Raw genomic sequence first — 20,054 nt, 5'->3', positions numbered from 1 at the left:
GCTTACCAAGAATCATGTCGTAATAAGGCCCCTGTCAGACATAGGCAGATGGATATAGCGAAAACCGAGTTGGACCAATCAATATGGGCGCCATGGTCGAACTGCAGTCACATGCATTCGGTGGATGCACACAGCAAAGCTGAGCTGGCTTGCCAACTCATGACCGTTGCTCAAGAATGATGGGCGACCCCCCACACCGCCCTCCTCACAGCCAAAGCTGGAATCGCTTTGTTGATTGGCTGTGCAGGCTATGGATGCCCCGTGTGTGTGACTTGCATCCCGAACTGCCCATCTATGCAAGAGGAAGGACTGCCGCCCAGAGGCTGTCAGCTCATTCATGGCCGTCAGCCATGTGACAGGAGCCTAAGATAAAGGCATGATCTCGAAATCCAATTGATCTGCATAATTTTGAATATTGAATTGCAATCGTCGAACTATCTCATCACAAGTTAAAATTGATCCATCTGCTAATTTCACATCATATAAGTGAGATGTCTCCTGAGTTGGCAAGCCAAGCTGTCGAACTATCCGAGTGCTGACGAAATTATTCGAGCATCCAATGTCCACCAAAACGTTGATGGAGCGACCATTGAGAGTTCCAAGAAGGCTCAGAACTTGCTTTGAAAGAGGCTCCATAATTGAAGAATTGCACTGAGCATGCTTCATAAGAATAGTCATATCCTCTGAGACATGAATTTTATTGACCACAAATTTTCCTTTATCTTGAGCAAAAGCTGGTTGTTCACAACTGGATGATGTTTCTGGGTTGGAATTTCTTTTCAAATTAGACGGAGTTGGTCTCTTTGGACATTGATACCATCTATGGTCACCATCGCAAATTGTACATAAACTATCCTTCTTTGAAGTCGAAGATGCATTTGACGAAGAGCCTTGTTGAGTATTAGAACGCCGATCTTGAGAAAAATCATGTCCTTTACCACGATCAAGTGGAGCAACATTTGAAGAACCAGATCCTCCACTGAAGCTTCGGAAGAAGGGGTGGAAGATGCTGCATGAGTAGTCCAAGAAGCAATAGGACGACTTCGAGAAGTGTTTTGCGTCTGCATCTGATCCAAACGACTGTGAAGTGATGCGAGGGCTTGTGGAAAGTGTGGCCATCTGCTCCTTGATAAGAGTAAGGGCATCGTCAGATTGACCACCTCCGTCCTGAGAATTCGGCATGGTTACACCTCAAAGGGAACTCGAACAAGTGTAGGAGTGTGAAGGGGTGCCACGGAAGGGCACTTTGTTCTGAATTTCAACGTGTCAAATTCTTGTGAGGAGGGAATCTCCCTGCTGAATTTTGAATTGTGACTTGTTCTTGCTTAATTATAATATCAGCTTGTTGCATTTTAGCGCTCCAACATCTAGGGGGTGTATGTGCGCGTGTCCCTTGGAGGCGAAGAGGTGCATAGCCCCTGCCGGTTATCTTCAGGAGACACTCCCTATCTGCGAGTCTCTTGGGGAAGGGGTGCCACCAAGGTAAAGGGATACCTGCATGGCGGAATTGCTCACCATTCACTTGCAAGGGTGAACTCATGCATGAAAGGGCACAATCCGATGAACAGGCACAAGAAGGGTCACCAGCAGAGGGTTTCCATAAATTCACCGGGTACGCCACACACACATCTGTGCTTCTGTCCGGTATTTATGTCATTGGGACAGAAAAATTCATGTTACCTCATGATTGTTTGTGTGTATGTACCACCTTCCTCTGCTTCCATGCAACTCCAGGAGAGGGGGGAGAGGGTAGCGGCGAGGGTGAGAGGCCAGCAACCTTCAAGTCCCGGGAAAATAATTTACTCAGATACCACAGTAAGGATTCTAGTTACTAATCCTTAATTAAGTACTTAAATTCATGATTAAGACTTAAGAAACTTATACTTGACTCAGAAACAAGACTTAAAAGACTCTGTGTTCGATTGATTGAATGATTGCTTGAAAACTAAGTACAATAGGCTCCTTATATAGGAGACGAAGAGTCACAAATGAAAAGGTATGACTATTCACGAAGAGACATATCCTTTAGGCGAATAGACATGTCTTTAGGCAAATAGACACATCCATTCGATGAAGAGCAGCAACCATTGGTTAAAGGGGCGTGACTACTCGTTGAAGGAATGTGGTCGTTGGTGAAGAGACATGACTTTAGAGCGAAGGGTTGTGACCAGTCAAGAACAAGGGTCCTCCTGGGTTGGTCACACTTCACATCTGCATCTGTAATGAATCAAGAAGACTGTATAATGTAATAACAAGTCACAATCGTGACAACTAGGTGTTCTTGAGTACTTGGGTTCTTGGTACTTGGTACTGCTTGCAATTTGCGTTTAAGAAGACTTTTCTCTTGCCCAAGCTCAACTCCTTCTTGCGGCTGCACCCCTTGGCGGCCTCACACTTACACCAAAGTTGCTTTTTCCCACCTCACCTTGATTGCCCTGCCGCAATATGCAAGGTCCGCTCTCAATGAGTGAAAAAGAGGAACGAGGAGAGGTTGGACAAGCTCTTCTTTCTGGGTTACCTATCACTCTTCAAAAACACAGATTAGAGAGATCGACACGCCCAGGTGGTCTTGGGTTACATGTCATCTCAAACAAGCAAAAAAAGAAATTATGTCGTTCTTTTATGGCTAAATTGCCCTTAAGACAAAGTGATGAAGACGAGAGTACGCGCGATGCGCAAAGGACTAAGGGTGGGAGTGGCTAATAAGTCTAGGCAGGGGCATGAAGATTCTTTGAGGAATTAAATCTGAAAGAGGCTCTTTTCTTGAGTGATGATATCGAGCACTGCCAAAGAGCTCTGATACCAATGCGGAAGTGATTGATGGTGAATACTCAGCAAGAGTGCTCAATGCTTACTCAAAGTTCCTTTTACTAAATCACACAGTTCCTTTTTGTAACAGAACGAGCATCTGGTCTAAAAGTGCTTAATTCATAAGCTGTCGGCGTTTTTCACAGAAATCCATACTACCACATCAGCACCTGCCAGCGCCAAATGCAAAAATCCGTACTGCTGTCACGTGGCACTCTCAGCACGAATTTCAGAGGTGTCCGTACAGTTCTGTCACATCATCAGCTTCGTACGTTGGACAGTCTTTGAGAGTGGGTCCTACTTTATGTTATTATGGGCCCCATCCGACGAGAACAATAGGTTGGTGGGAACTCCTCTTTAAAAGTAGGCCACTCGGCAAGACATTGCAAGTTGGTAAAACTTCTTCTGCTACTTCTTCTCTTAGGGTTTAGGCCTCTCGGCCAAGATCTGCATGTTGGCTCCATTCTTCACTGGCTTGACATGTCAGCAGGTTGTGACACTTTTACTTCAAGTGAGATGTGTAGAGATTAGAGAGAGGAGACTGATATTGTGAATTAAGGTTCTGTGAGTGAGAGAGAGAGAAGATTGACACCAGATGACATGACAAACCCCCCTCCAAGGGCACCCTCTCTATCGCTAGAGAGGTATTTACTTTAGATTGCACAAATGCTCATACAATGGTCCTAGATCCTAAGATGTTGATGGGATCTTGTGGTAGATACTTGGATCTACAAGGCTAAGGGCTGGAAATTGAAATGCTCAAATGCTCATATAATGGTCCTAGATGCTAAGATGCTCATGGGATCTTGCGGTAGATACTAGGATCTACGAGGCTAAGGGCTGGAAATTGAAAACGCTAGGGCTAATCTGGACTGGAACTGCAATCAGACAATGAGGCTAGGGCTGAAATCTGAAAACGCTGGGCTGCTTCTGCTGTTAACGCTAGCGATGTGCTGATGGCTGAAAAACGTTCAAAGATCCTTATGCTGCGGATACTTGAACTGCGGGTACTCGATGTTTGGAGAGGTGACCACTAGGGCCTCCTATATAGGTGCAAAAGTCTAGGTCGAGCAGTGTCAGATTGAGCCCCACGACATTATAAAATGACGCTAAAATGTCACTTATTGATAAGTTGATGAACTACTAATAAGAGGTGCTTCGTATGCAATTCTTACCTAGGCTTGGTACGAATAGTGCTGAATGGGAACACTCCCCAATGCCTACACCTAGTAGACATTGGTTATGCTCGTGCAATCAAAGGGTATGCAACTAATCTAAAGTGCGTGGGCATGCAAGTCCTGCGTATGGGCTCACAATGGTGCCAGAACACTTCCCTAAAACCTAGAAGTAGGAGTTACTGCTGGTCCACATGCACATAGGGTTGGATGTGCACGTGACAGAGCAAAGCTAACTCATGGCTCTTTCCAATGGTGCGAGTAGGAATAAATTGTCTCTTTGTCAGACTAGATCGACAACGACCCAAATGGCATCCTGATCATGATTGGTCCAGGGTAAGCCAACTCCAAAACCCATAAAATGCTAGTCCATTTCTCATCAGGAATTTGCAGAGGATGTAGGAGCCAAGCATGGTTTTTTGACGCTCAGTTTTATTCAATTGGCAATGCGCACATTTTCGCACATACCTTTCAACAAAGGCTTGCATGTGCGGCCAACACAAATGCCAGCTTACTAAGACCAAAGTACGGTATATGCCAAGGTGTCCTGCACTCGGTGCATCATGACAATAAAACAAAATTTGCTTGTGGATATTGTCATCAACAGGCACACACACTTTGCCTTGTTTGAAAAGTAGTCCACCACGAACGGAATACTTTTTTGCTACCTTTATCTTCGTAGCCTACCAATGGGTGTCCGAACCGCCATTGCTTTCTTGCTACGCATCCCTCTTGGACTTATCGCCATATCTCACCATAGTGAGGGTCTGTTTCGCAACGCCCTTTGAGAGTCAGTCAAGAGGCCCATGAACAAAAGAACTCCGAGATCGTATCGGCCACCACATTGGTAGCACCCTGACGGTAGCGTATCTCAAAGTCGAACTCCTGCATGAGTTCAGCCCACCTAGCCTTGTGGCCTTGAAGGTTGACTGATTGAATAATGCAATGAATGATGGTCGGTCCATACCACAAAGCAAGCGCCATAAGAGGTAAGGACGCCAAATTTTTCAAAGCATGGACGACTGCAGACATTTCCTTCTCTTGTGTGGAATAACGGGTTTTCATGTTTGTGAGCTTGTGGTTTTTTAATTCTACAGGTCGACCGTCCGGGTAGAGAACAGCACCCATGGCATAATCGCTGACATCAGTTTCCGCCACAAGGGCTTGTTCGTATCCACGATCTGCAACATCAGTCCAGATGTAACTAGTTGCTTCAGAGATATGAGGCCTGGACACATAGTGTCAAAAATGTCATGGACGCAAGAAAGTATAACAAGACTGAGCACATCCCAAACTGCAAGAAAAACTGCCCAGTCAACCCATCCTCTCCAAGACAAGAAGCACCATCAGGGCCAACCACAACATCACGCATCTCCTACAAGGTGAAAGGGGCCAATAAACTGTGACACATGGCCTCTGTAACCATTGGCTGAACATGGTACCAAACCTCCTCTCTTGCAAACACAACATCATCAGTTACCTGATATGCAGTAAACAAATGCTCAAAATAACATGAAGCTATGTCAAGGACCTCAGCAGCATCTGTGTGCAACCTGTTTGCCCAATCAAGCAAGGCCCTAATAGAAGTCCCCTTGGGACGCTCCCAGAAGTGTGCATAGAAATTTTTATTCAAATTTCATCCTATCCGCTTTGGATATCCATGTCATACCAAAGCATAATAGGCAAATTCGGATTTCTCAATCTAGATGTGACTAAGAATCTTTCTGGTTCTCTCTCTCTCTCTCTCTCTCTCTCTCTCTCTCTCTCTCTCTCTCTCTCTCTCTCTCTCTCTCTCTCTCTCACACACACACACACACACACAAATGCGTGGATATTCCACATCGCATATTTTGCTTGAGGGTCACCCCCCAAGTAAGGGAGGAGGATGCACAGATCATAGCTGGTCAGCCCTATAACAAGGGCCGCATTAGGAGAGAACTGCACACACACACACACACACACCCATACACATACGCAATCCATGAGGCGCGCTCCTCGCTAATTGGACCATCTGTATACCTCAACAAGTAAACTGGCCAGTATGTTATTGTGCACCAAGAAAGGTTGTGCTCTTGACTGTATCTCCATCCAGTGCAACAATTCGCTTTCTGAAATTACTACCACAAGAGCTACAGACATGAATGCTGGCCTTGCAGACAACACGGATTGAACAAATTTTGTTACCTTCATGTTTCGATAACGTATGATCTTCTTGGGAGGAGAACATGGAGCTGACGGTGGAGAGGACATGACCACTGTAAACTCCAGACGGTTTATTAATGACAATGAGCCACTGATCCTGATAGATAATGTCGGAAGCTGCAAAAGCAGGCTGGGAGGCCATGACCGCTTCAGCTCTCAATGCCCTCTCAAGCTCCACAGCTTTGGCATGCTCTCCAGACAAAGGTGAGAGGGGAAGCGGCCATTCATGGCTAGTTAGGGCATCCCCAGCAGCGTCAGAAGCAGAGTGGGAGATGTGCGTTTCAGCAGGGAGGGAGTCCGAGATGTGGGTCTTTGCAGAAAGAGAGTGGGAAATGTGGTGCTCTGCATTGTCCATGTTCCACCGCTCAACAAGCCCCCCTCGCCTGCCTTGCTCTATTTTGACGACTCTCCCACCTGGACTCCTTCCCCGGAAGAGATTCAAGCGCGGCAACTGCACGACAGGACTCCTTCGATAGATTGTGGCACTTCCTGTTGTTGCCTGCCACATTCTCTTTTGGGGTGGCCGACCGTCGTCACTATATGGCACGGCTCTGGCCAGGCCCAAATTTGGGGGCACTTAGGCGGCTTTGATCTCGACCGTCGGATCACGCAGTGAACTCAGGGTGAACTAGGGGTGAACTCGAGCTAAAAATGGCGCCCCTAGTTCACTCGTAGTTCACCCGCTTCGCGGAGTGTGGGTTGAACGTGGGACATCTCGGTTGCCACACGAATGCCCTACCACTACGCTAGCACGTCACTGTCCATGTTGGTATGGCATATGATCATACCTTAGTTTAGGCGCCCCTAGTTCACCCTTAGTTCACCACCCCTAGCTATTAGTTCACCCCTAGTTCACTGCGTGATCCGACGGCTGAGATTAAAGCCGCCTCGTGCTCTCAAATTTGGGCCCTAGATCTCCTCTGATCCAAAGCCGTGCCATATAATGACGAGGGTTTCCGACCATCCTCACTTCTTTTTTTTTTCTTTTTTCTTTTTAGGGAAAATCACCAAAATACCCCTCTAATTTGTGGAAATTTCCAAAATACCCCTCAAATTTCAAAAATTCCCAAATACCCCGATATTTTGTCAAAATTTCCCAAAATGCCCCTCAAATTTTCCAAAATTCCCAAAATACCCCTGGTTGTGAGTGTAAATTTTTCCAAAGATAAAACAATTTCTACCTTTCAAAGAAGACTGATTGTCTATCAATATAAGATACTAAAACTAGAATTTGAGTAGGTTATGTAGGCTTTGGAGATGAATTGCTTCATTATTTTTAGATATAATTGCCCTTTTTTGCGAGGTAATTTGTGATAAATTACATGCTAAGCACTCGAAAACGGATCTTGATTGTCAGAAAAGAATTAAGAACTAATAAGCTTGAATAATCAACCAAAATAGGTAAAAGGGTATTTTGGGAATGTTTGAAATTTGAGGGGTATTTTGGGAATTTTCACAAATTAGAGGGGTATTTTGGTCATTTTCCCTTCTTTTCAATTAGACAGTTAACAACTCACACACCCACTCTTAAGGTGAGTCCTCCTGGTCAAATAAGGTTGGCCAAACCATATGGGAAACGCCCTTAAGAAATAGAACATGTCTTCCAGCAATCAAGGGGTGTTGAACCCACCACCTTTGAAGTCATAGGCTATGACTCTTTCAATTGAGCTAGCACTCATTGACCATCCTCACTTATTTTGCACATGTATTGCACTAGGTGGCCACGTTGATGTGGTGAACGCTTATTCATGTAGCCGTCCAGTTGTATGTCAAGAAGTTTTTGGCCTACATAAGGCCATAAGGGGAAGCCAGGATTTTTTATGCAATTCCTTAACCATATATACGCTCTTATCGTACTCGTTGCTAGGGAACTTGCTTTGCTCCATGTGCGAGCCACAAAGGCTTCAAGCACACAGGCAGGGCGTTGGCAATTTCAACAAAATGCAATGGTGTGTCAGTCACCTCTTGTGCCGCCAGGAATGAGGGATCCTCGTGTTGCAAAGAAGAAGAAGCTCGTTGCTGTTTTGCTCAGCACCCTCGGCATTGTTGGTGTCGTTGCCAATGCTCGATCGCGTACACATGCTCCCTCCTTCACACACATACTCGCATGTTTTTGTTTTGTTTTCGGAGTCGGGCGGGGCAAGCCCGGCGGCTCCCCTTATCCACCGTAAAAGTGGACAAGAAGAACGACCAGGACTATGCCCCGAGAAACCGAAGGCAGACGCTTTTGTCACTAGTTTCCTCTGGACTCGGGAGGCCAGAATTATCTACACTCTTAGGGCGATGACTGTTCCCTTGAGAGACCCATTTCGGTGGGCGTGACAGCGACCAAGTACCTCTGTTCAGAGGCCCAGGTACTGCAAGACTAGCTTCGGTCTTCCCTTTGGAGTTGCCTCCTCCAGGTAACTTATCGCTCACCTCACTAAACTGCCTTTGAAACCCGACAGTTTTCCCCTAGGAAATGCCATACCCGCTTGGAAGGGCGTCGGCTCCTTCACACACATACTCGCATGCACATATGCAGGTGGATAAGAAGAAGGAAAGTAGGAGCAAGAGCACTTGCATTGGCACTTCAGAGAATGAGAGAGTTTTAAGCTTACAATAGCTTATATATGAGCCAACCATTTCTCAATCGTGCATCCACACTTGGGCGGCCAACATTGAACCTTATCTGGTTGAATTGCAGTGCACCTTTCATATACAATTGGTGATCACCCAATCACCTACTATCTACATGTGAAATTGACAACCCTGGCCCATGACTTAAAATAATACCATTCATGAGGTTTACCATCATGGGTTAGCATGTCATCCTTCCTAATGTAAATTCGATCCTTGAAATCTAGTGAGGTGTAAGCTTAGCAAGAAAACTTGTCGAAGATGCAGCCTTGAGAAATGTGACTGCAAAAATAAATGAATCGAAATAAAAGCGGGCACATCCAACAAAAGAAGAAAAAAAAAATTGTGAAGTACACAATTTGTGAGGTGCAAAAAACTATCATCATTGACTTACCAAAGTAGAATGTATGCATGTACGTGCATTGATTAACTAATGGCAGAGTCTACCTATCAAATGCATTGAGTCAAATGTCAAGAATTAAACTGAAATGGAGCACTTAATTTGTAGAAAAGTCAAAGGATTATAATCTAATTAGCATCTCAAGTTGTCTGAGTGATCAATGTTTCACAACTCACACAACTAATAATTCCATCCTTGAAGCTAGCACTACTTAGTCTAACCCCTAATAGCATTAAGACACGTGCAAAGTTACAAGATAATTCTAGAGCTATGCTATGAAAAGAAGTACCATGCATTTAAGCAAAATTCAAATACTTAATATAAAGGCACTTGAACCTACACATGTGCAAAACATACAAGCATCGACTTGGCAAGTATAATGTACATACATCAATATCCACAATGTAAAACCATGCAGGTTCATAACAGAAATCATAGGAAGTAGTACACTTGTAATCATGGCACTCGTCATCTGGAGTAGATGTTGTAGATGTGCGAAGTGGAATCATATTGTGTGGCTAGAAACATGTTCGTGTAATGGAGATCGCCTTTTGTCAATGAAGATGGTCGCATGTCAATGTGAATATTCTTGTGTCAATTTTTGGAGTTGTGTCGGCATTGTAAATGAATGGGACCTAACTCAAACATCTTTTACCTATACAAACATACTAACACAACACTATATGTTTAGGAGGCACGTCTTTTACCTGTACAAACATATTAACACAACATTATACCTTTAGGAGGCGCATCATCATGAAAAGAAGTCATTTATTTACTGGAAGCACAAAGTTTAGAACACTAATCTATCTAATAGTCACCACACTAACATTATATAATCAAGGTAAGAGAATGTTGTATAAGTTGCATGGTTGTCCTAAGGCTAAATCTTTATCCTCATTATCAAGATAAGTCGTCCTCAATGAGACCATGAATTTCATCTGTCCAATATGTTAAATCTTCCTCATCATCAGAGACACATACGTTCACTATGAAATTCACTAGGCGTGGATATTCATCTTGCAAAAAAGGATAAGTCTATGCAATCGGGGAAATATCTTGTACTGAGTAGGGATCACTCATGGTCAAGAGACATATCAGCCATTCTAGCTACTCAAAATTTTTATCATACGCTAGTTTAGCTACCAGATTCCATTCAGAGGAAAGTACAGGGTAGCACATGAGAAAAGTAAAGAGGAAGGTACTCTCCTAGGAATAACATGAAGGATTGTATTTGACAGTGAATTACAATGTAATGTAAGTTGTTTTATGTTTTCAAGAGAATGTACATTGGTAGTGTGCGCGTCTGTTGCACGTGTCAATGCAAGGAACTTGCCGATACACTGTGTGCGAGCCACAAATGGCTCCAAGCACACAACAAGCCTAAACTAGTAAGCTCAAAGATGGCATTGGTGTGTCACTCACCGCTCTACGCTTCCTGTCATGGAGGATTCCTCGCCGCGAAGAAGAGGGAGATGCCGCTCTCAACCGCCTCGTTGTCGTCGTGCCGTCGCAATGCTTGATCTCTCTCTCTCTCTCTCTCTCTCTCTCTCTCTCTCTCTCTCTCTCTCACACACACACACACACACACACACACACACACACACACACACACACAAGGAGATGAAGAAGAAGAAGATGGAGATGGAGCAAGAGCACTCTTCAATTGCACAAATGAGAGAATGAGTGAATTTAAGGTTTAGTTGACTTTTATATGAGCTCGTCCCATTCACACTTGGGCGCCCATGCTTAGCTAACTAATCCCTTGAATGTTCCAGTTAGAGTGCGCGTCTCATTGGCGTTCACTCTTACCCTTTTCCTATTGGACCGACAAGCCCGGTACCTGACTCTACCAAGTAAATAATGCAACGTCCGTCGGAGATGATAGGGTGTCCGTGAGCCGTGAGGGTTAACATGAGGAAGGCTCGAAGAGCTGAGACTAGCTCAGGGTCTTTATATAGTTTGGACATGATGGTGGTTCTAACTTCTGAAGATATGAAATCCATCAATTTGGCAATGTTTAATGGCACCTTTTGGACATCAATCCCTTGACGTGGGGAAGATGGGATCTCCATTTCTTCGATAGGATCAAGTAGTCCCTCCGTAAACATTCTTTCCATCAAGAAGTGAGTACGTCCACTTTCCCATGACTTTAAGTCACTCTCTTCTTGGATGACACTAGGTATGGCTAAGGGTCTATGGACTTGGTGAGGTTGTTGCTGCGTAGGGAACACGGTGTCTGTAATCTGGATCTGCCTAGGTGCTGGTTCTAGATCCCTTTGGGTATCTTCTGCCAAACTCCTTAATTGCTTGACTCGCTCAATCTCCTCTGTAGGGTTTGAATAAGTTCCTATCTTCTTCTCGGTTCATGGCCATTGTGGCTCATGAAGATCTTCCTTGTTGGTTTCTATCTTAGTGGTCGTTTTGGTCTCCATGGTTTCTCCTGAATCAGAATCCTCTTCAACATCATTCATATATACGGGGTCGTCACCAGTCCCTATGTTGGTCTTTGAATTGGGATCTGACTTCGCTGCTTTTTGCAATCTCTTTCGTCATGTTTTCTTCTTTTTCTGAGATTGGGCAATTGATGCCGTGTCTCTTTCCTCAAGAATATAATTTTGTTTTTGGAGCATCGATCGTGTGAGTACGTTTACTGGTACCACAGGTGTACTTTGTGATGGCTCCTTGGTAACTTCGATCAAAATTAATGGCATGATCTTCGGTGCATTTGGATTATTTGGACATTGGGCAATCAAATGATCTATGTCACATCGATTACACATGAGTATTGGCATTGTAGATGTGCTTGCTTGACTGGTTTGCATTAGTGTGGCATTCTTTTGTAGCCTAATAGGACACTCGGCTACACGATGTGGACCTCCACACTCATAGCATTGAAGAGGTGGTCTCTTAGCAGTGTAATTGATATTTTGACCTCTTGCCGCAAGAGCAGCTACTTGATATACAGGTTTGACTTGTCCCCAATAGTCCTCCATGTGGTATTGTGGACTTTCTTCAAGCACATCCATCCCATAGGCAATATTAGGGTCTATATCTTCCTCACAGCCTTCCAAACAAGCAATAGATGACTCACAACCCACTTGATTCACAGAAGTGATTCTCGGATGTGGTGGTTGCGGTCCTAGTACTGGAGGTGGTAAAGGTGTTGTTTGAACAACATTTTGGGCCCTAGGGACCATGTGTTGTGATGTTTGTTCAAGAGGTGGGGCCGGCATCAATGCAGGCACTCGAGGTGTGTCTGTCCATGCTAAGGTTGGTCTATTGGCCATCGCGTGCTTAAATACTATGCAATCCTTAGCTTGATGACCATACCTCCCACAGGCATTGCACTTCCCATTGAATTTTACTCTAAAAGTAGGGCATTCACTAGTACTATGCAGTCCATAGCATACTGAGCACCATTGTTGCTCCTTTCTTGGATACATATGATTGTTTTGTGGAGCACGATTATCCCTAAGACTCTCTTGAATAGCCTTGGTGAGATTTGCTAAAGTCATCTCAGATATCTTTGAATCCTTAGCAAAATAGGCTTTAGGGTCATTGGATGATGCCCTGATGCTTGCGAGCTAATAGATTTAGGCGCAACAGACACTCTTTCTCCTTGAATCATTAAATTATCCTCCAATTGGATCGCATTGGTGGTGACTGCTTCCCAAGTGGTGATACCTCTAATGACAAGGCCATTATAGATATCCTCATGTCGTAACCCCCTAATGAATCTATCAAGCAATTGGTTATTGTTGAAGCGCTCATTTGGATTACAACGAGAATTCAAATGCTTCAAGCGACTTATAAAGTCTCTCACCGACTCTCCTTCCTCTCGTTGGGCTTTCTGGAGTTGAGAGGCTACACCCCAAAGCACCCCCTCTTGTATGTATTCTTTCAAGAACAGTCTCCTAAGAGTAGGGTAAATCGTTTTTTCTTCCACCCTTAGGGTTCTATACCAATCTCCTGCCTTCCCACTTAAGGTTAGGCTTAAAGCATTACTCTATGCAGGTCATTGTGTTCTCCTAGAGAATCGCATATTTGTTCAAACACTTCGATATGCTTTCTCACATCCCCGTCTCCACTAAATTTTTGTGTGAGCTTGGCTATGTGTACTGCCTTACTTCTAGGCTCTCTATCAGGCCTGTTACGCATATTCACAGCAATAGATCGACCAATAACTTGAGCAAATGTTGCCAAGTCACCTAAGTGAGCAGGCACCGTGGGTGAAGGTGCTCCAGAGACTACATGTGGAGTAGGTATTGGCATCGGGCTTGGCGCATAGGAAGCCCTTGGGTTCCACGTTTGGTACGGTGTTGTGCCATGTGGCGATCCAAAGTTCATATGTGTGGCCCTAGGCATAGCAAACGTCGGATGTGACATGCTAATGCTAGCCGGTATAGTCCCGTGGAAATAAGAACTTGGGTGTTGTGGTTGTGGAGCATAGGTAGTTGAAACGATGGGAGAGGTAGAGACTACATGAGTGCCATGACCCATAGGTGCATACGATTGGTACACACTTGTAGGTACTGTTGCAGGCATTGAGCTACCATGTAGTGATGCTTTACTAACAAATGAGGTCCATGGCGTGTTTCTTGGCATGTCCATCATTGGGGTAGGCATGGTAGCCGTGGTGTCATCAAGGGAAAGATGAGCTAGACTTGGAAAGGTGAAGCTATCACTTGTGGGCTTAGATTGCACTGAGACGCCTGGGGAAACAACATATGGAGGATCCATCGGACTTACCGAGGAAGTCTCCATTTGCGATAAGGTCATTGCGTGTGTGTTACCCATTCCCCCTCACCATCTTCTGGTGCCCCCACTGAGGAGCGCACTGATAGCTCCTCGGTGATGTGATTGGAAGCAAGGATGTGGCAAGCAGTGGCCCGATCTTCAGTGCAAGCGAGGATGCGGACGGCTGGCTGGTGGATTTTGAGTTGTTCCTGCTATCATTGCAGATGACAGGTGATGATGACAAGGTGCGTACGGTGCCCTTGGTGCTACGAGGAAAAGCGAAGGCTTGGTTTGATGGTCTGCAAGCAGCAAACAAATAGATTTGGATAGGTTTTAAAGAGCGGTTTTTGCTACAGTTTCGCAAGGTCGTGTCGGTGAATTAAGTGGAAGCGCACATTAAAGGCTTGCGACAAGATAAAAGTGTCAATTTTGAGGTTTTTGTGATGGTGAATTTTGCTTGTTCGGAGGTGCCTGTTTGTAGGATGCTAGTGCCAATGGTGGATGTGCTTGCCAACGAGGGCAAGCCATGTGTTCAAGAGAGTCTGTGTGCAGGGAAGATAGTAGATGCCAAGTGCCAAGTGAAGCTTGAAGAGGCAATAGAGCCTGTACTTGTGGAGTCTTTGCTAGAGAAGATGGCAGGTTATGGCCAGGTTGTAGGTACCAAGAGCTTGGATTTGGAAGATGAGAGTGTGCAGAGCCAAGTTGGCAGTAGCCAAGCTTTTTTGGAGCTGCTAAAGGATGTGAATACAGGTGCCGAGTCGGCCTATGGCAGTGAAGGTGATGGGAGTTTAAGCTCGAGTTTGTGGGATACAGGTGAAGAGGATGGGTCCACGTCCTATGGTGAAGAGACGGACTCTAGTGAGCTTGAGATGGTACAGGTAGAGCTGCCTGGTTTGGTATATAAAGATGTGATGGTTGCCAATGTGGCTGAAGAGCAGGTGGAAGTTCCCAAGCTTGGGGCTGAGGATATGCATGCAAAGGTTTTGTGCGGCACCATGCTTATGGTGATGTTGGTTAAAGTGGCCGTGGAGTGTGCTTTGATAGTGAGGCAGGTATGGAGCTTGGCCAAAGAGGAAGCTGCCATGGAGGTGGAGAGTGAACAGGTTGAAAAGGATGGTCTGCAAGAGGCATTGATGGAGCCATGTGGCTCACTTGGTTCGGATGAGCATGAGGATACGGTGTTTGAGGATGCCACAGGCATGGACTGCGATGGTATGATGCTGTTCGAGAGGCCTTTGGGTGATGAACAGGTGCATTTGGCCATGGGTGAAGAAGAAGAGAAGGCTATGGGTGCTGTGAAGCCGTCAAGGGAGATGTGCCATTGGGTCGTGAAGACCATGCTTGTGAGTACAGCAGTGCAGTGGGCATGTCGCCAGTTGCAGGAGTCTGTGGAGGAGTCCTCCACTTTACATGGTTGGGTGGGAGGGTCAGGTTTGCCCATCGATGTTGGTTTGTCCATCGATGCTGGTATGTCTGTTGGTGTGGTTGTTGGGCAAAATGGTAGGCACGATAGTGCTCTTTTGAGTGCTTGGATGCCAGTGGCTGCGTGGAGCAGTGAGGCTATGTTGTGTGCACTTTGGGTGCACTATTGTGTTTGTGTTGGGGTGCCACACTACAGGGAATTGCTACTTGTGGATGGACAAGACCAATGCCAAGTGTTTGACCCTGGTGGATGATAGTGGATAAAGCAGGGGGTTGGGCAACCCGCCTAAAGGAAGGCCAGCAGAGCAGGAGCCATGTATATATTGTACATACAGGTTGTGGTGTGGTTTGAGGTTTGCTCAGTGTTGGTGTGGTTATGCCCTTTTGGTATGCAGCGAGTATGCTTTTGGTTGAGCATAAATGCTCAACAAGGGGGTGGGCAATGATGGTACAGCCAAATGCTGTCGACGATAGAAGTGGGCACAAATGGGGCTATGTGGTCGAGCAGATGCAGGCCCAGGTGATAATGCAGCTGTGAAGTGCCACTGTGGTTAGGTGGATCGGGAAATGTATGCATATGATGGTTTTCTTGGCCAAGGGTGTGCTGCCAGGTGCTAAATTGGATGGTGGCCTCATGTGTCCGAAGTGATGGTTTTGTCTGTCGAAATGTGATGCTTGATGTGCTCTAGAAGCTGGTCCAGATGGCTCGTCAAACGGAGCCCGAATTTGCGAGATATGGCAAGTTGAAGTGGGATGCGTTTGCAGATCCTCGCCGGATTGGGCAGGCACAGGTGGTTGGTCAAGGCGGGTGTGAAATGATACACGGGAAGTGCTCGAGTTGTGGGGCATGCCGGTCTTTTCAGATTGAGAATCGGGCTTCAGGATGGAAAGTTATGGACAATCAAGGTTTGACAGGGGCCAGTTTCGAGGCGGTTGGGGGCCACATTGGGAAACACACCATTTGGTGTTTTCTCGAGCTCGCCAGGTGTCTAATGGGTAGCATGCAGCATGTGATGCTAGTCGGAGTCGACGGCACATGAATCGGAGTCCGAAGCATGGAGATATGCTTGGTCGAGGTCGACAGTTCGTAGCGAACGTGGATGGTCGGATGCTTTTTTCTATGTTTGGGACACGCCGTTTGAGGCCATCGAGGCATCATGGTTCGGAGCTGGCAGATGAAGTTCCCATGCGGCATGATCGAGGAAGCTCATTTGGCGAATTCGACCGCATAGAAGCATCGACACCATAGGAAATGAATACAAAAAAAGACCCTTGGGTATAAGTGCAAAAGAAAGAGGTGGCTGGAAGGTGGGATTGATAAAGAAAAGGATGGATGGAGTTTTGAAACTCAAAGGCTAAAGGGGAAAAAAAGGGGGGTAGAGGGAGAGTGTTGAGCCAGCAGAGGATCACACCCACATTTTTGCTCACACTCATCATTTTTGTAACCATTGATTGTAATAAATGTCTTTCCGACATTGATTTTGAATTGAGCCATTCATTAAGTAACGGGACTCAATTGAGTTTCCAGCTTGTAATCGCGAAGTAATTTCACTTGTTGATGTAATTAGTTAGAGATGTTCTCACCTCCAAGGCTGAGGTATATAAGCCAAAGTTTTTGTAACCTAAGGGATTCAGATTATTAATCAAAGTGAGTTTTTGAGCGCCGTGACTGTGTCTGAGAGAGAGTGTGTGAGAGAGAGAGTCTTATCTACTTGCTACGCGAGCTACGGAGCCGCCATTGGAGAAGCGACACCGCCATTGTGTTAGCAACGACGAGAGCTACGCATAGATACCAAGAGTGCGCGCTATCGGCTTCTATGTGTGGTAAGTTCCTACGAGCTTCGGTGTGAGTTTTCTTCCAAATCGTGTGTCGGATTTGAGCGTGCAGCATATCTATAGAACCACAACGAGTAGAGCTACACATTAGTACCATCGGGGTCAAGTTTCGGTCACCTGTATTTTTCGGCCTGTCTTCATACGCGTTTACCGCACGGAGTGGTTATAGGTTGATTTTGCAGTTCAAGTCTTTAGGGTGTTGTTCTTACCTAGTGCATAGACTTCCCCTTGAGTTTGAGATTGATTCAATGATTCTAGATCCTGTTTCGTATAGCATTCGTTCGTAGTACGGATTTCAGTCACTTGCGTATTTTAGAACTTAGATTTGATTTCCTTAGTAGTGATTGTCATTAGAAGGTCAAGTAGGTGATTTGACACCCACCTAGTTGTTTCCATGCGCCTGCGGGTCAAGCTCCGTCCTCGTCTGACAAATTCTGTTGTTGGTTGAGTTCTCGCTATTTAGCTTCCGCTAGCGGCGTAACCGCCTTAACATTTGGCGCCGCTGCTGGGGACGAGAGCCCTAAGTAGGTGACCTTAGACTAATCCTACGAGGTGAGTCGTATAAACTACTTTGTATACGTTAGTTAGAAAAGATCTAGGAGTGGTGGACTCCGAAGATCTCGAGAGATACTAGGAAGTGGGGTATTCCTGGGTCTTCCGTTTTGACAGTATTTTTAGTTTAGCTTAGATTTGTTTGTTGTTTTGTTGGTGTTGAGTAGTTGTTGATAGAAGAAGAATTTGGTAGTCCGTGAGTGGCAGTGGATCTCTTTAAAATCACAATTACCAAACCCATTTTATGATTAGGAATAGCTTAGGTAGGACTTCATTTGATCCTGATCTAGAGCTAGTAATCATTGGAGTATTTGCTTGATATGGTTGATTGCATGTTAGATCACTAAACCGTTGAGTTAGTAGTGAAACTTGCAATAAACAAAAGTCAGATAAATTTTCTGTGTATCTGGGAGTTGCTGAGCACTAGAGAAAGCTTTAGGAAGGATTCTGTGCCAAAAAACTAGAAATCTGCAACTTTAGACATCATACGCGTATGATGTCTAAATGACCAAAGAGAGACCAAAACAGAAATTTTGACTGTACCAGAGTGTTCAAAAGGGGGGTTATACCCTAATTTCAACTTAAAACAAGAGCATTAACACTCAAAGAAACCCAAAAAGACAAGTCGGAGTCCAAGAAACGCAAAGAAGAGGAAATTTTGGATTCAGATCTTGTTTTTACATTCAAACTTGACAAAAACACTTGAAACTCAATTATAAACATTGGAAAAGGCTTAAAACCAAGAATAGTCAAAATCTGGGACAAAAGACATCATACGCGTATAATGTCTTTTGACACATCCACTGCTTATTTTTTATATCTGACCTGACAAGATTGTTACAAGCACTGTAGGAAGCATAAATATCAAGTTTTGACCCAAATTGATGAAAAAGACATCATACGCGTATGATGTCTTTTACCTAATTTTGGACATATTTTGATACTTTGCCAACACAGATCCATTGTAATAGCTGTCTAGAGGTTATATTTCAAGTTTCATCCCATTTGCATCACAATTGACCCAAAAAACAAGTTAAAAGCGGAAAATTGCCAAGAAAAGCCTAAATTAGCCATAACTTGTTAGCCATAACTTGCTCAAACAGAGTTCAAACTGAATTTTGTGAGTGGAAAGAGCATAAGGGGCTTACTGAGAGTGAGGCATAACCAAAATAGTCTAAATCTGTGAAAAAAGACATCATACGCGTATAATGTCTTTTTCAGCATAACTGCAACAAAATTCTCACTTGATGAAACAGAAGTTGTCAAACTGACAAGATTAAACAATTGACCAAGTATCAATCAGTTTGGATCAATTCTCACCACAAAAACTTGGGGAAAACAAATTGTCGAGACGGAAAAGTTAAAGTCCTTTAGGGGAATTGATGAATTTGAGATCGGGCAGGAACCTCCAGAATAACCAACCAAAACAAGGGGAACCAGCAAGTGTCATATCAACCGAGGGAAGTGTAAACCAAAGTTGGGTGCAACCATTAGAGCCGATCTTTGAAGGAAGTGTCTCTGATACTTCTTCGGAGAGATCTTACGAGATTTTCACCGAACACGTGGAACACCTGAACCTGAACAACAGAAAAAATATGGCAGCAGGATCATCAAACCCTTCCGCCACCATGAAGCTATTGTTCATAAAATACCAGTACGACAATGAGCAAGGTGCCAAGATCTACAAAGATGGAATGGACCGCTATTGTGTAAAGATAGAAGAGAGACCTAGTGAGTTCAAGGACTTAGTGCCTGTGAGCTATAGCGGAGATAGATATCTAGATGACGAGGGTACCATGTACTTGGTAGTCCTAAACCCTAACATTGTGGACAAGTGGGGATTGATGGGCACCAAAGCCAAAGTAGATGTAGAACTTGAGGAGAAAGCACCAATAATGAACTTCCCTGATGCGAGGTTAAGAAGAGAGAATGAAACTACAAGGATCAACACTGATAACATCGATGTGGGGCTATACAAATATAATAATGGGGAGCAAGATCTCTATTATAGATGTGAAGAACCCTACACCGGAGAGTTGACAGACCAAAAAAGACTTTATGTCTTTACCTACACAGAGGGATCGGAAGTGAAAATTGCCGCTTACGACAAGTATGGCAGGCAATACTCAACAATGGGCAAGAAAGAATTAGAAGGATATACATACTTTGGGGGACCACTACATCAGTATTATGTTACTTCTAGCTCACAAAGACCAGCACCAACAAATGGAGGGCAAAACCCAATGACGACAGGAGGACAAAGAACTCAGGCTGCTGACTCTTTCAGTCAACCTCAGTAC

At 44.7% G+C, this 20,054-nt stretch overlaps 1 protein-coding gene across 1 annotated transcript in view; it reads right to left on the bottom strand.

Moving 5' to 3' along the window:
* The window catches only part of LOC147453063 (Pseudouridine synthase family protein), a 31,210-nt gene extending 24,485 nt beyond the window's left edge, over window positions 1–6,725 (bottom strand). The window contains exon 1 of the mRNA XM_086518567.1: window positions 6,168–6,725. Within this exon, the coding sequence (XP_086374693.1) occupies window positions 6,168–6,693 (526 nt within the window). The 5' untranslated portion in view covers window positions 6,694–6,725. The remainder of the gene's footprint in view (window positions 1–6,167) is intronic.
* Window positions 6,726–20,054: the final 13,329 nt, after the last annotated feature.

The sequence above is a fragment of the Adiantum capillus-veneris genome, chromosome 8, assembly GCF_014529385.1.
Source record: "Adiantum capillus-veneris isolate H3 chromosome 8, ASM1452938v2, whole genome shotgun sequence".
Taxonomy (NCBI): Eukaryota; Viridiplantae; Streptophyta; class Polypodiopsida; order Polypodiales; family Pteridaceae; genus Adiantum; species Adiantum capillus-veneris.
This window is presented reverse-complemented; position numbering and strand designations above follow the sequence as displayed.